General features: G+C 35.0%; 1 protein-coding gene across 1 annotated transcript; it reads left to right on the plus strand.

Moving 5' to 3' along the window:
- The first annotated feature begins 1,520 nt into the window (after positions 1-1,520).
- On the plus strand, positions 1,521-2,660 carry LOC107063277 (MLP-like protein 28). The gene is made up of 2 exons (XM_015314926.1): positions 1,521-1,761; positions 2,416-2,660. The coding sequence occupies exons 1-2, from the start codon at positions 1,578-1,580 to the stop codon at positions 2,634-2,636; spliced, it is 405 nt and encodes a 134-aa protein (XP_015170412.1). The 5' UTR covers positions 1,521-1,577; the 3' UTR covers positions 2,637-2,660.
- The last annotated feature ends 14,531 nt before the right edge of the window (positions 2,661-17,191 follow it).

The raw sequence follows: 17,191 nt of genomic DNA on the forward strand, positions 1-17,191 counted from the left end.
ATATAAAGATGAAGAAAAAGAAGACATATGGCAAAAGAAGATAAGGACAAAATAAAAAGTCTTAAAAGTTGTAGACTTATTGTAAAGAAAAGTATGTAAAGTCGTAAAATAGATAAGTGTGGTAGTAGGTATGGTAAAGTAGATATGGTAAAAGTTTAATCATCAATGAGGGTTGGAACATGTATACCTGTAGTTTAAGGGTATGTCAAGGAATTAGTATTGTCATGAGCTTTGCCACCTTTTTGATGTATTCTTTATCCTTTTGCTATATGCTTGCTAGACTTGAGTGAGTTAGCTCTAACTATAGCTAGTTTGTCCATTTTCTGTGTAAACCTGCCACTTGAAGCCATTCCACTTCATCGGCTAGAAAATATGATTTTTAGACTTCAGCTCTACCTAAAGCAAGTGTGTCATTTTTGTGAGTAAACCAAGAACTTGAAACCATTCAACTTCATCCGCTAGAGGAAGATGCATACGACGACATCATATTCATTGTTGAATGTCCCCTAGCGGTTCACCACTTTTCAGTGCTAAAGTGTGTGAGTGTATGCGAGGAAAGCCGTTTAGGGGAGTAAACAAAGTTGAGGCGCTGATAAGAAGGAAGTATCTGCTAAAGTACGATGCTAGTAGTGACAGGAAAACATGATAAACAGATAATCTAGTTCATAATGATATAATAGGGATTTAATCAATTATGAATATGATAGGAAGGAATAATTGAAAAATAAAAAACTGCATAACAACGAACATGACTACATTCATGCATGATGAAATGATAAAAAACTACGAAACTTTAATCTTATATATAACTTAAAAATATATAAATAATTGAATTAAGAAGAATAATATGGGAAAAAATATTTAATGATAACGAATCAGAAGATATATTAAATCAAGAATGGTATGAAATAGACCTACATGATTTAGACTCCGAAAGAATAGAATGGTAGGATTTAGAAATAAATTCAGATTAAAATGAACTACGAATTTTTACAATATTGGATAGAATCTATGGAAGATATAAAACTATTAGAACAATTAATGGAGGAAAATTTATTTATGTACCGAAGAACCCAAGATATGTTATATCTAGAATATAACATAAGTAATATTAAAGAAATATTCAGATTAAAACAACTATTGGAAGAATATTACAATAAATATTATTTACATTTTTACCATGAATTCCTCAACTACCAGTTCCTTAACAAAAAATATTATAAGAAAAATAGTAAAAATAAATTACTCACCTACCACACTATCACCTACCACACTACCACTTCCATGAATTCCTCAACTACCAGTTCCGCACCGAAAAATGATATCAAAATATGTCATTTACAATTTAGGATAAACTTGCAACACACGTTTCTAAAACAAGTACTCGAAAATGAAGCAACAAATCTTCAATCCTCACTAATTAATAACATGTGATATAATATCTGATGGACAATGTTTCAACAAGCTAGCTTTTCACAACTAACAAAAATCCGTCTATATAAGGACTGCAAGTTTTAAACTTTTTCTCACCACCTTCTTTTCACAATTTATAATTGCTATTTTGAGAAAAATAAAAAATGGGTCTGAAAGGAAAATTGATTGCGTTAGTGGAGGTGAAGTGTGGAGGAGATCTGATGCATGATCTTTTACACACGAATTCTCATCATGTAGCTAATATAAGTCCACATGTTAATGGTTTTCAGATTCATGAAGGTGAAAACGTAAAAGTTGGTTTGATTGTTAGTTGGAGTTATAATGAGGGTAACACAATTTTTTCTACTCCTTCTATCACTCAATGCAATTTACATACATCAATTTTGTTTATTTAAGTGTATTCCATAGTATGAAGCGTTCTTTTCAAGAAAATGATCTTCTTGAAAAGAGTTATTTGATGGTGTTTGATTACCATAAATACATTCTAAGTAAACCCTCTTGCTTCAACAAACTAAATAATTTTCTTCATGAAAAATATCTTTACTTTAATTTTTTTCTTATTTTCTCCAACTAATACTTATGCATTAACTTACTAATCTTTAGTTACTCCAGAGATCCATTTTATCAAAACATTCTATGATTTGTTAATAGTATTATTAATCTTTAATAGAGTATGATTTAGGTATAATATCTTTTCACCAATCAATATACTAAAATATTACTAATGTTACATTTAACATAATAAATTCAGCTTTTCTTTGGATATTATTAAAAATAACTGTATTTAGAAAATATAGACGATCAAATATTTGTGAGCATTATATATTTCGGAGTAAGTAAAAATGAAAATCGAGTAAAAAAGTTAAACATGATATGATGATAAAGATGTTATTTTGTAAATGTTTAAATCTTTAATGAGGAATTGAACAGTTGAATTTAAAATATAACATCTATTGTATTTTTTTATGTTGATAATTACAGTTGGACAAACTAAGTTTATGAAGCAAGTTATTGAAGCCATCGATCCTAAAAAAAAATCATTTCGTTGGAAAGTCATTGAAGGAGACGTGCTAGAGATGTATAGTTCTTTTACTGTTGTAACATCTCATGAACCTTGGTGGACTATATGGACATTTGAATATGAAAAAAAACTGAAGACATTCCAGAGCCCCTCGGTTTATTTGGTCAAATCCTTAACATAATCAAGGATATGGAGGGTCACCTTCTCAAAATATATATATGCGCGCGCGCATGTGTGTTTATATGCATGAACATATCCTTGTGTATTGGTGTTTGTATGATGAATAATTTGCACTATTGGCCACTTCAGCTAGCATGTGAAATAAATAATGTAATATTTGAAGAATATATTTTATCTGTCAATCTCCCTTTATGGATATATTTCCAATGGATAGTATATGTAAGATATTTTGCGTTTGGTTATAACAAATCAAGCCCTTATTTATTATTTTAAATCTTTAAAAAATTATGTGTTGAGACCTTGTCTTAATCAACAATATCATTTGTGATTTCTTCACAACGTTTGAGTTGGGAATAGAGGAACTCAGATGAGTTTCAAAATTATTTTGGAACACTGTAATATTCAATATTTTAACTAGTACAATTATTTATCACAGTTGAAGTCCATGTAGCGTGATCACAATGAAAGAGATGCTTTAAAGTCTTAAGGTTATTTATTTGATGGTGAGTATGAGCAAAATTTAATTTCAAAGTATCAAGATGAGTATATGTACATTGTATCAGCCACTTTAACCACTTAGCTTTTATCAATAAAGAAGACGACTATGGTTACAGTTCTTAGATATGGAAACTCCAATAAATGTTTACTATAAGTTCATTCAGGGGTGTTCTTTGTGTAAAACAAGCGAATCAATAAGTCTCCAAATGCCTCATGGCCAAATGAAGAAAATATCACCCTAAGTCCTTCTTAGGCAGTTGGATGTCGAATTAATTTATTCATCCATCAAAAGTGTAAAGTTAACTATCTCCTATAGGCCTCAAGTTATTAAATGATGGTTGGTATCACTAAATTCCTGTTAATGAACTTTTTTCCTAATCTCTACCTCAATGGTCAAGCAGGTCAGCTGTCAATCATCTTTAAAGAAAGAGTTAAGTATGAACGGAACTTAATACACAATGATCAGCATTTTATAAATGAATATTTGACTGTATATAATTCATTATCATTATTCCTAACCTATGTTCCATAACCGTACTTATTAATTAATCTATTGATAACTAATGAAAGATAATACATATAATAAATTAAACTGTCACAACCTAAACCATTATTAGAGGCACCCACACTAAACAGTCATGACCCAATTTCTCAAGTCATGATGATACCTATTATAACCCACCAGTAGATAAGCCAACTCGTAACATATAATAACAAGTAATAGAAATAAGGGTAGAAACAAAGAGGAAGCAATAATTTAACAACAAAAATAGGAGAACAAACGGAAGCAAACCAAAACATATATACACAATAAGATTCCTCCTAGAACCTGGAAGTCACAAGTACAAAGCTTCTAATATAAAAAGAGTAGAAGTCCTAAAATTGGACCCAAAATAGAAGGCTTGTCGCATTATACAAAAGACTAACATTCATAATATAGATAGAGACAGGTAAGTCCAGAACACAATGTATTCACACTCGCATCTAAATTGAAGTTGCAAATGGCTCGAATATCCACGCTATTAGTTAGTGCTCAGACCTGCATCAAAAATTGATGCAGAGTGTAGCATGAATACCAAAACAACAGGAATTCAGTATGCATCAAAGACCGACTGTGCAAGAGAAGTAAAAGCAATATGAAATTCGAGAAATAAACATAAACAAAGGTAAAAGCAACATAACGCTAAATCAAATGTACACGAGTGTACTAAGAAAAGAAAAAAAGTAAGTACAGCTAACTAAGCCTAACTAGGCCACCATAAACCCAAAAGGTACATTGAGGTGCCAGTTTCACTAAAAACCCGAATGGACCCCCATAAGCACGACTAGTACACATAATAGATATAACTACTAAGAAAATATCATGGTGAGTCCAGAGTTGGAGGGTGCATAGCCCGAGCCTCAAACCACGAATAGATCTCCCAAAAGAACTATAGAGGATACAACCCTGATCTCTAACCACGGATAGGCCTCCAAGTAACCAAGATCAAGACGATAGATATCAACTCCGTAGAGGATAATGATTCTGAATAATGGTTGTGGCTGAAGATCATATATCCAAACCTTTAATCTGTGATCAAGTATATATAAATCAACTCTGTAGAGGATAATGGGCAGTATGACCAGACCTTTAAACAGAGACTATAATAGTTGTCGGAAGATCCCATATCAACTCTTAATCACAAGACAACGTGGAATTACACCCACTCCAAGGTAATCAATGCAATATTCCAAGCTCGAACCAACTCTAGTTCGAAGTTGCTAAGCGAAGCTCGGTATCTCAACCGTAATAACGAGGCCATAGAAAGTGGAAGAAAGGATAGAAGGTCACCAAGACTAAGTCAACACCTAATCTAAGTCTCAGTTTATCTGAACCAAGTGTCACACCTCGAACCCACACCCTGCATGTGGCCGGCACTCGAGAACCATTATTGGTCCCCAAGCGAACCATCATCGTGGCTGACTACAAGCGGAAGACTAACTCGATGATACATAAACATCAAAATGAAAGAAATGTTAAATCAACAGTATACTAAATATCAAAACTCTCTGAATATACTGAGTATTAAACACAAGTTTTAAAGAAAACCTCTAAAAATGAAAGACTCTCCAAAAGTGTCTATCTATGAAGCCTCTACTATACAAAGATGAGTGTTGGGACAAGACCCACAACTCCTTAAAAGAACTACTACTTACAACTCATAAAATTGGAGGACTCCTGAAGGAAGGAAGTCTCACTCAAAAGTTGACGAGCTGATGAAGTGATCTCAACAGACTATTTTTTAGGATCCTAAGAACTTGTATTTGTATCATTAAAAAATGCGAGTCGAATGACATCAGTACATTGATTGTACAAGTACGTAATATGGTTGAATAACAAATAACTAAATGATAGGACTATAATAGATATAAATATATACTCAACTGAATGTAAAGAAATAAATGAGGGAATCATTAAAACTTTACAAAATACTTACTCATCTCTGAACTCAACATATTAAGTGATATAATAAAAATATACTTTTAAATCTATTTGTGAGATTCTCTAACCAACAACCATTACTATTAGCTTCATGATGATACAAAATCTCACCCACGCTGCCAGAACTGTCTTATAACGTGTCGGGGGTATAGAACCTCTCAACTAAGTGGATCCACTAAGCAATAAAGATTCATCTAAAAAGTATGATTCTATACCCATATTGGCATACATAGTTTATGAGAATTTTGAGTTTTCTAAACTCATCCCCGTAACGGTGCTCAATACTATTCCCAATAATATATATTATCATGCTCAAATGTGTAAAACATACTCTTTCTCTAGTTTAAGATAATTGCTCAAACTATCCTCTTAAAAGAGGTAACTGCTCTGAAATATCTTTGAACTCATAAACTCGTTTAGAAATCAATATTTTTCTTTTCTCAAAATAATACTCTCTTTATTCATGTAAATATGAAACATTTGGGAAATACTTAGTTTCCTTATACTCTTTCTCAAACTCCTCTTTACTTCCTCAAAAACATAGTTTAAAACACAATTTTTGGCTTTAAAAGATTCTTAAAACTTATAACTCGAAATTGGGTTTCATGCTGAAATATAGACATGAACGAATCAACTCAAGGATCTCAATAACAATATAGAAAACTCAATACTCATAACTCAAGAACTCGGAACTCAATGATACTGCTAATCTCAAGAATACTCAATTCATAGGTTTCTTGCTGAAATATAGACATGATCAAATCAACTCAAGAATCTCAATGCATAACATATAGTAATTCAATAATTAGGAATAAATTTTCAGAAAAGTATCAGGAACTCAAGAACTCAAAATCAACTCATCTCAAGAATACTCAAATCTAAAGATAGAACTCTAGATTACTCTTTTACTATTTTGAAATTAGATGTAGGGTGTGAGGAAAAACTAGTCCAACACTATGATAGCCTTACGTACCTGGAAGGATAAAGTTCTTGAAGAATATTGAAGAAGAACTTGAAACTATAGCTTGAAGAAGAACAATCAAGAAAACCTTTCTTGAGATTCTTGAATTAGTTTCTTGAAAACTCTATGGCAAAGAGTTAGGATTTTCATTATTGATTCATAATTGTATGAAGAAATTTGATTTGGAAAGAATTAAATTCTTTGAGAACGACTTACCTTGAAGAAGATTCTTGAAAAACATTTGAAGAATCTTGAATGGAAGTCCTATGCTTTGATATTTCCTTAGGGTTTGAGAGAGAAGATAATGAGGGATTAAGATATGAAAATCTGATTGTTTTGGGCCTTTAATTATTCAACAAATTCGTTTAGGGTTTTCTTAGAGGTGAGAAGACAAAAACGACCATTTTTAATGTTTTTCCGTCGGCTAATTCGTCACCGCACTGTATCAGGTTATTAAAATGGTCATAACTTTTTACTAAAATTAAAACTAAGATTGTTGCGAAATTGGTGGCGTTGAAAAAGAGATGCAAATTACCTTTAATTTGGTAGGTTATGGGCCACGTAACTCTTTAAATTCGAAGAAATATGGTCATTTGAAGTTGACCCAAGTAGAATCTTACATCAAAACTTAATCGGTATGGAAGCTTTCAGTTCAACTTTGTGCTAGGGGATTTTTGTGACATTAAGTCTTATGCAAATCTATTTGAACACCAAATAAATGACCTTTACACATATGAGTAATTTCAGAATGAAGAATAGTTCGAATCTTGACTTGAAACTAATTTTTGTTTGGGATGTTACGCCAAGTCTGCTACACTAGCCTATAGGGATTTAAACCATCACAAACAACATCGGAACAAAGAGCTAAGGCCAAACGGCTCTATATATCATAAGTCTATGGAAAAAAGTAGTCTAAACTTAGACTAAGGCCAAACATGCCTAAATCAATCAATAATAACAACAACAAAGGCACACCACAAGGTAAGGATGATCACAATTACCCACTGACATGCTTCTAGTCCTAAAAATCCCAATAAAAGCCTAAATTAAAGTTGTCACAATCGTGGCCTAATGCAAAGTTAACCCTCACGATCGTAAAGGTTAGACCTCGCGATCCCAATGACCAAGGATGGTCAATGCGGGTCAACTATCCATTGCAATTGTGATGACCAAGGAAGCCACAGTTTGGTGATCGCGAAGCACAAAGAACATGGCCTTCCCAATTGTATCAAAGGGGCCCGCAAATGCAGAGGGTAATTTGACCCTACACCAACTATTGCATATAAGGTGGTTTTTGGCAAGTCCAAATCGTCTGACAGCATGCGCAAGATTCATTTAGAACGCCTTGCGTGCAAATAAGGTATGCTACCCCACAAAATTTTGTATTGCAGATTCAAAGGAGCAATCAAAACTTCCATTCGAGATTGTTTCGAAAAAAAGTGGGTTCCATACCCAAACTCTATTTTAGCCAAAATCCATAGGAGGCATGGAATTAGCTTAGGAGCCTCAGGATCCACATGATGGGTTTTTCTAGACCAAACTCGACATTTTGGAGTTTACCGCACTGATAGAATACTCATACATGCATGATTACCAAGAATGTTGACCGAAGTCAATCTTTGGCCAAAACTTTAAAGCTAAAACACCCAATGGCTCAAACTCACAATAGAACCCTCAAAGTTTGGGCCAACCATGCAACTTGCCCAGAATGACCCTTCCAAAACCGATAGAATCGTCAAAATTGCATTTTGAGGCCGCCATCTTCTGAAATATTTTACCAAAATCAACTGTTCAAGTTTCAAAATCTCAAAAATATAAAAACTTGCATAAAAACCTAATGAATGACTAGGTTACCGAGCTATTAGTCCCATTAAGTCAAAAAGGACATGGTGTTGCTATAGAAACACTCTAAACAATAAAAGTACGACATTTACACATAAATTACATAGAGAGTTATTACAATATCCACTACTAAAAAGGGTTTTCCTCTATGAAAGTAAGAGTCAAGAAGTTTATGAAGGAGAAAACAAAATGGGAAACTACTCTTGAATCTCATGCTCGGTCTCCTAGGTAGCTTTCTCAATTGGATGACGCCTCTAATGGAACTTCACCATAGGAATGTCTCTCAAATGCAACCATTATACATCTCTATCCAGAATAGCAGTTGGCTCCTCCACAAAAGTCAAATGCTCATCCAACTCAACCACATCATACTGGAGCACATGAGAGTCATCAGGAACATATCGACGTAACATCGAGACATAAAAATGAGGGTGAATAGCTGAAAATGCTGGAGGTAGGGACAACTCATAAGCAACACTACCAATTGTCTGTAGGATCTCAAAAAGCCCAATATACATAGGACTAAGCTAGCCCCACCGCACAAACCTCATCACACCCTTTATTAGAGACACATGGAGGAGTACTCGATGAACAACTGCAAACCTCAAAGGTCGATGCCTATGCTCAGTGTAACTCATGTGCCTACTCTATGAAGTCATGTGCCTATCCTGAATCACATGCACCTCATCTAAGGCCTCCTAAAGAAAATAGTAACCACATGGCCTAGGCTCAAAATACTTAAACCAACAAACAAAGAGTGACGACGCATACCATATAGGGCCTTGAACGGGGCCTTTTGAATGCTAGAGTGGTAGTTGTTATTGTACACAAACTCCACCAAAGGCAATCATCGGTCCCAATGACTTCAAAACTCCAAAACATAGGCATGCACATATTCTTAAGAACATGAATAGTACTCTCTAACGAAATGTTATTTTGCATGTTGAATGCTATTATAAGGTCAAAACAAGTCCCTAAATCACCCTGAATGTTCCTCTAAAAGTTTAAACTAACTGAGGACCTCAATCTGAAATAATAGACAAAGGCATACCCTAAAGACTAACCCACTACAGAATATAAATATGACCCAACTCGATGCCAAATAAAAACTAAATTGGGAGGAAGTGTGCTAACTTGGTCAATCGATCAACGATGACCCAAATAATGTCAACACATCTAGAAGTCCAAGGTAAACCCACAACAAAGTCAATAGTGATGTGATCTTACTTCTACTCCATAATGTGTAATCTCTGAAACTCACAACTATGCCTCAAATGTTTGGTCTTCACCTGTTAGAAACACAGTTAATGGGACGCATAGTCTACAATATCTCTCCTCATACTGCTCTAGCAATAGTACTGCCTGAATGGATAGAATATCTAGAATCATGGGCCTGGTAAAGGATCAACTAAATCAAATCCCCAACACTCGGAACATAGATACATCTAAAAAAATTTAAAAACCCTATATGAATCTAAACTACCCTGTCTGGTATCAACCTCTAACACCTGGTCTCAAAGAAACACAAAGGTCTCATCCTTAAAGTGACAACCACAAATCTACTTCAACAAAGATGACTAAATTGTTACATAGTTGAACACACGAATAGAATCTAAAACATCCCACCGAATCATCATATTGGCTAAGAACTGAATGTCCAAAGACAAAGGTCACTCCACAAAAGACAAGAAGTCTAGACTACATATACTCACCGTCTTCTGGCTTAACTTATCTGCTACTACATCACCTTGCATGAATGGTACATAATATAGAGGTCATAGTCCTTCAAGAGCTCAATCTAATTGTGTTGCCTTGAGTTATGGTCCCTCAGGCTAATGTATTAAAGACTCGTGTGAATAGTGTACATCTCACAACAAACTTCATACATGTATTTGCCTTTATATCTGAAGTGCAAAAACTATCGCCACCAACTCCAAGTCATAAGTGGGGTAGTTGCGCTCATGCAAATTAAGCTCGCTCGACACATAATCTATAACCCATCCCCACTACATTAATATAAATCCCAAACCAATGTCGGATGTGTCACAATACACCATGAAGCCCTCACTCAATAGGAAGAGTCAATATAGGAGTTATAGTAAGAAACTCATTCGGCTTCTGAAAGCTCAACTCACACTCCTCAGACCACTCAAATGGACCATCAAGATGAGTCAACCAAGTCAAAGATGTTGCGATGTAGAGAAACCCTCCACTAACCATGTATAGTAGCCCACTAATCTGACGAAGCTCCAAATGTTAGTAATCAAATTCGGTCTAGCCCAATCACGAATTGCCTTAATCTTTATGGAATCTACCATGATTCCTTCCTTGGACACCATGTGCCCCCAAGAAAACTACAGACTCAAGCCAAATCTCACACTTTGAGAACTTAGCATAAAGCCACTAATCTCTCTAAGTCAAGAGCACAATCCTCTAATATTGCTCATGCTTTCTCTACTCTACGAATATATATATTAGAATATCATTAATGAACACTATGAAAAATGAATCTTGATAAGGCTTGAGAACCTACATCATGATGTCCATTAATGAGGTAGTGGCATTAGTCAATCTAAAAGACATGAAAAGTAACTGTCCATAATGAGTCCTAAATGATTTCTTAGGGATGCATGTTACCCTAATCCTTAACTGATGGTTATCAGATGTCAAATCAATCTTCAAAAATACCAGAAAACCCTGAAGTTGCTCAAATATATCATTAATACAAGGCATGGAATAACAATTCTTTACTCTTATCTTATTTAGCTACTTCTAGTCAATATGTATCTGGATGGTGTTGTCTTTATTCTTCACAAACGGATCCATGCAGTAATAGTTCTTTACTGTCATCTTATTTAGCTGCCTATAGTCAATACGAATCCATGCAGGTACACATTGACTACATGCAGCTAAATAAGGTAACAATGATGAACCATTACCCCATGCCTCATATTGATAATCTATTGGACCATCTTCAAGATGTTGTAGCGTTTTTTAAGATTGATTTGAGATCTAATTACCATCAGTTGAGGATTAGGGTAGTGGACATCTCTAATACTACATTTAGGACTCATTATAGACACTATAAGTTCCTTGTGGTGTATTTGGGTTGACTAATGTCCCTGCCACCTTTATGGACTTGATGATGTGGGTGTTCATGCCTTATCTCGATTCATTTTTCATAGTGTTCATTGATAATATTCTAGCATACTTATGGATAAGGAAAGAGTATGAGCAATATTTGAGGATTGTGCTAATCAATTACTTTATGGTGAGTTTTCAAAGTGCGAGTTTTTTATTGAGTTTGTATCATTCTTGGGGTAGGTAGTTTCCAAGTATTGCATCATGGTAGATCTGTAAAAGAAAAAGTTATTCATGATTAGTTTACGCCCACTTCAGTTATTGAGATTCAAAGTTTCATCGAATTAGCGGTATACTAGAGACAGTTTGTGGAGGGCTTCTCTACTACTGCACCACTTTTAACCCAACCGACTCACCTTGATGTTCCATTTGAGTTGTTGGAGGAATGCGAGTTGAGCTTTCAGAATCTCATGGAGTTTCTCACTAGATCTCCTATATTGACTCCTCCAATTGAGGGTGTATTGTGACACATCCAACATTTTTTTGTGTATTGATGTAGCTAGGCTGAGTTATAGATTATGTGCCAAGGTAGCTTAAGTTGCATGAGTGTTGCTACCTCACTCGTGACTTGGAGTTAGCGGCGGTAATTTTTATGCTTAAGATCTGGAGGAACTACATGTATGGAGTTCATTGTGCCATCTACACTGATCACAAGAGTTTTCATTACATTATGAGACACAAAGACCATAATTTGAGGTAGCTTCATTGGATTGAGCTCTGAAGGAATATGACCTCTCTATTTTTTATCATCTGGGCAACGCAAATATTGTAACAGATTCCTTGAGCCAAAAGCTTGTGAATATGGGTAGTCAAGCATTCCTTTCTAGTGTAGAGGTCAAGTGTATAGTGACCTTTTTCTTTGGTCATTCAGTTTGTTTCCAGTAGGATTATTCGGTTGGATATTTCAGATTCTAGGTGTGTGTTTGCCTATGTGGGAGTCTAGTCTTCTTTGTTTGCACGGATTTGTGGTTGCCAGTTTGAGGATGAGACCTTGGAGGCTCTTTGAGATCAAGTGTTCGAGAGTGATGTCAGTCGGGCCACCTTAGATTCAAATAGGGTTTTTAGATTTGATGGACGTATCATTGTATAGAGAATTGGGGACTTAATTCAACTGATCCTTCGTAAGGCTCATGATTCTAGATATTCAAACATCTGGGCACCGCAAAGAGGTATCATGATTTAAGGCAGCACTAAATATGGAGCGGCTTAAGGAAAGATATTTCAAATTGTGTGTCTCGTTGGTTGTGTTGCCAGCCACTGAAGGACGGACATTTAAGACTTGGTGGTGAGTTTCAAGGATTATCCACTTTCAGGTGGAAATGGGATCATATCACAATGGATTTTGTTATGGGTTTGCCTCAGACTTCTAGATGTGTTGACAATATTTGGGTAATCATTGATTGATTGACCAAGTCAGCAAACTTCCTCCCTATTCAATATTCATTTGGTGCCAAGAGTTTGGCTCGTATCTATATTTGGGAGATGGTTCGTCTTCATAGTGTGTATGTGTCAATTATCTAAGATTAGGGTTCTAAGTTGACTTCTATCTTTTGGAGGACCTTTGAGGATTTGGGCACTCATGCAAACCTTAGAATGTCGTTCCACCCACACACCAATGGGCAATCATTTTCTTCAGGATATGTTGCATGCCTGTGTGTTGGATTTTGGAGGTTATTGGGACTAGTTCTTGTCTTTAACAAAGTTTGTGTACAACAATAGCTACCACTCTAGTATTGATGGCCCTGTTTAAGAGCTTGTATGGTATATATTGTCTCTCTCCAGTTGGTTGGTTTGAGTCTACAAAGCCTAGGCCACATGGTACTGATTTGCTTCAGGAGGCCATGGATTAGTTGCGGGTGATTCAAGATAGTCTCAAGACAACTTAGAGTAAACACTAGAGTTATGTTGATTTTATGCATCATTCTTTGAGGCTTTTGTAATGATAATTCCTTTTTTTCATCATTTTGGGTATTCCTATAGCAACCACAAGTTATTTATGACTTGCGAGAATTGATAGCTTGGTCACCTGGTTGTTTGTTTGGTTTTTATGCAAATTTATGTGTTTGTTAGCTTTTGAAGCTAGAAAGGTTGAATTCAATAAAAAGTTTAGGAAGATGTCTTCAGAATGCAATTCTAACAATTATATCAACTCTTCAAGGGTTAGTTTAGGCTATTTTCATAGTTGGCACAAATCCTGAGGCTTTTGATGTGAATTTGTAAGATTAGGCATTTTAGCTTTTAAGCTTTGGACTAAGTTTGTCCTCGGTCAATATTCTTGGTAAATTTGCTCGAATGAGAATTCCATCAGCGTGGTGTGCTTCAAAATGTTGAGTTGGTTTTAGAATAACCCTTTGTGCAAATCCTAAGGCTCCTAGGCTAATTCTAAGTCCCTTTGTAAATTTCTATCTAATATGAAGTTTGGGTGTGGGACCCATTTTTGGTCGAGACAAACTCGGATAGAAGTGTTGAATGCTCTATTGAGTTTAGAATATCGAATTTGTTAAGGTAATATATTTCATTTGCATGCAACGGGTTTCGAACGTATCCTGAGCACACTGACAGAGATTTTAAACCTTCAAAACTAGCTGATATGCGTCAACTAGTGTAGGCAATTTTTGGCTTTCGCATTCGCAGGTAGTGGACTGCATTCATGGGCATTGATTCCTATTCACGGTGTACCACCCCAACAATTTCTAAGCTAAGACCTGAATCCTTCTATAACACCTCTCAACTCTACCCTTAAAGTCTGAATCATTCGTCATAAGTGTATGAGATTGAACCGTGTAATTTCCTTCTTGATCATGTATTATAAGGTCTTTTACCAAGTGTATCAAGAGTATCTAGAGTGATCTAGGGTCATAAGGGAATTCAAACAGAAAGCCAAGTTTAAAGCATTCATGTTGGCTAAGATCTGGCATTAGTTCATGTCAACTTCAAACACTCATATTTCACAGCGTATAATGAATAATGTGATCAATAACCTATCAAATTAAATTTATATGAGTCTTCTTTCCAAAACCACAAAGTTTGCCTTATTTCAAATTCTGAGTAAACATTTATGGTTGTTTTACTAAAACATACCTAGGCTGGAAAATTTGGCAAACTCACCAGCTCAATCGGCGATCCACTAAAATGGGATGGAGAATCACCGAATTATCCCAAAAATCTCAAGTTTCTATATATTTGGGCCATCTAAAGTCCCAATGGGCCACTCGCTGAGTATTTTCGACGAGACGACCTCCAGATCGCTGATTTGGCCAAAAAGGTTAATTTAAATGCCATTTTCTTTGATTTTTATGGTCCTCTTACATTTCTAGAAGGGTATTCTTGACCTTTTACCCTCAATCAACTTCCCTAAGTCCATATAACAACCTAATACAATAATTATACGTATAGCAACTCTTAAAATCTCAAATTCTCATTCTTCCAAAGATCAAGAACTCCAAGAAAGGATTTCTCCAATTTCTAAACCTCTAAAGACTCCAAGTTCAAGATTTTCTTCAAGAATCTTAAGGTTTCAATCCAAGATTCTTCTCCACTCTTCAACTCTAAAAAAATCGCAAGTAAGAAAAAAACTAGGGTTTCCAGTCTTCCAATCAAGTTCTTCTTCAACAACATTATTCTTCCAGGTATGTAAGGCTATCACAGTAATGAACTCAGTTTGTCCTCATGCCCTACATCTATCTTAACTCCATAAAAAAGTAATCTACGGTTTTATCCTAGAGTTTGAGTATTCTTGAGATGAGTAGTAATGTTGAGTTCCGAGTTCTTCATCTCTAGGTATTGAGTTTTCTCTATTGTTATTAAGATTCTTGAGTTGATTTGTTCATGTTTAAATTTCAGCACCATAGTTTGAGTTATAATTTTTGAGAATCTTTGAAAGCAAACATATTTGTCTTAAACTGATATTTTGAGAAAACAAAGATGAGTTTTGAGAATGTATAAGTGAACTAAGTATTCCCAAATGTATACTCTTTTTTTACATTAAGAAAAGAAAAAATTTAATTTCTAAATGAGTTTATGAGTTCAAAGATATTTTAGAGCAGTTACCTCTTTTAAGAGGATATTTTGAGCAATTACCTCAAATTGAGATAGAGTATGTCTTATACATTTGAGAATCAGTATATACTTTTTGGGAGTATTATTGAGCACCGATATGAGGATGAGTTCAGACAACTCACATTCCTCATGAACCATGTATCCAACAGAGGTAAAGGATCATGCTTTTTAAATGACTCATTATTGCTTTCGAACAGAGCTTTAGTTCTTAGTTGAGATATTCTATATCCCGAAATGGTATAGGACAGTTCTAGTAGCGTGGACGAGACGTTGTATCATCACATTGCTTATAGTAATGGTTGTCCGTTAGAGAATCTCCCAAATAGAGTTAAAAGTGTATTTTTTTATCATATACTTAATATGTTGAGTTCAAAGATGAGTAAGTTTTTGTAAAGTTTAAATTCTTTCACTCATTTACTTCTTTACATTCAGTTAAGTTTATATTACATTTATTGCAATACTTCAACTCACTCATTTCTCTTAGCTATATTACATACTCGTACATTCAATGTACTAATGTCATTCAAGCTGCATCTTTTCATGAGGCAGATATACGTGTCCAGGATAATCAATAGGCACTCTTTTGAGATCACTTTGCACTTTTTGCTAGCTTTGGTAAGCCTTCCTTGCATTCTAGAGGACTTCACTTTTGTCTTTCATGTTAGTAGTTTAGAGGTATCGTGGGTCGTAACCCTACATCCATGTAGAATTATGGAGGCTTCATAGATAGTTAGTGTTGAGTTTTTTCAGTATTTTCTTTGAACTATTTTGGCAAACTATTATTGTTTACATAGTATTTCAGGCAGTTTTGAGTGTACTATTTCGAGATAGTTTGAGTTTGAGAAGTTTGAGACTTTTGAATTTAAATTCTATTTTAAAGCTTAAATCTTCTTGAGTTAGTCTTCCGTTAAATAGTCAGATAGACCAGAGATTCACTTGGGGATCAGCAATAGTTCTTGAGTGTCGGCCACATCTAGGGTGTAGGCTTGTGGCGTGACAAACTTGGTATCAAAGCACAGAGTTCAAGTTTCCTACAGTGTCTATGAAGCAATGCCAGTAGGAATTTTTTTATGGTTGTGAGGGCCCTACTTTAATAAATAAGGCACTATAGACATTTAAGAAAAGTTTCCCTTCTTTTATACTCTAAATTGTGCAATAGAATTGTTCCATAAGGGACTTATTCAAACTCCTGTGTTTCTCAAATACATTCAACTATCTCTCATACTCAAGGTGGTTGAATAGCAAGCCCAGATCCTTATTGATGAGTTACTCTCAGAAAAAGTCTTCAGAATGTCATGAGACTGCAGAGGGGCTTGAGAGAAGCCCATGAGTGGTCTTAGGTGTTTAGATTAAAAAGAATGCACTCTTATTCATATGAATCATGTGTTCAAGCTAAAAACGTGATGTACTCTCAGACTATCTTCTCTAAGCCTATTTCAGGTGATACCCTTTAAGATCGAAGTATGTATTAGAGATTGGATAGTATTTTCACCTAAAAAGATAGTATGCGTTACGATATTATAAGCATTAGTAGAAAAAGTTCCCACAGTTTGAAGTATGAATTTAGTGGTAT

This window comes from Solanum tuberosum, unplaced genomic scaffold (genome assembly GCF_000226075.1).
Source record: "Solanum tuberosum cultivar DM 1-3 516 R44 unplaced genomic scaffold, SolTub_3.0 scf00016, whole genome shotgun sequence".
NCBI classification, from domain to species: Eukaryota; Viridiplantae; Streptophyta; class Magnoliopsida; order Solanales; family Solanaceae; genus Solanum; species Solanum tuberosum.

What these genes read in the sequence shown, in the direction of transcription:
- LOC107063277 (XM_015314926.1), top strand. Translation starts at nt 1,578, where the DNA reads ATGGGTCTGAAAGGAAAATTGATTGCGTTAGTGGAGGTGAAGTGTGGA. An exon ending in TAGTTGGAGTTATAATGAGG is followed by an intron (nt 1,762 to 2,415) that starts GTAACACAATTT and finishes TGATAATTACAG; the next exon opens with TTGGACAAACTAAGTTTATG.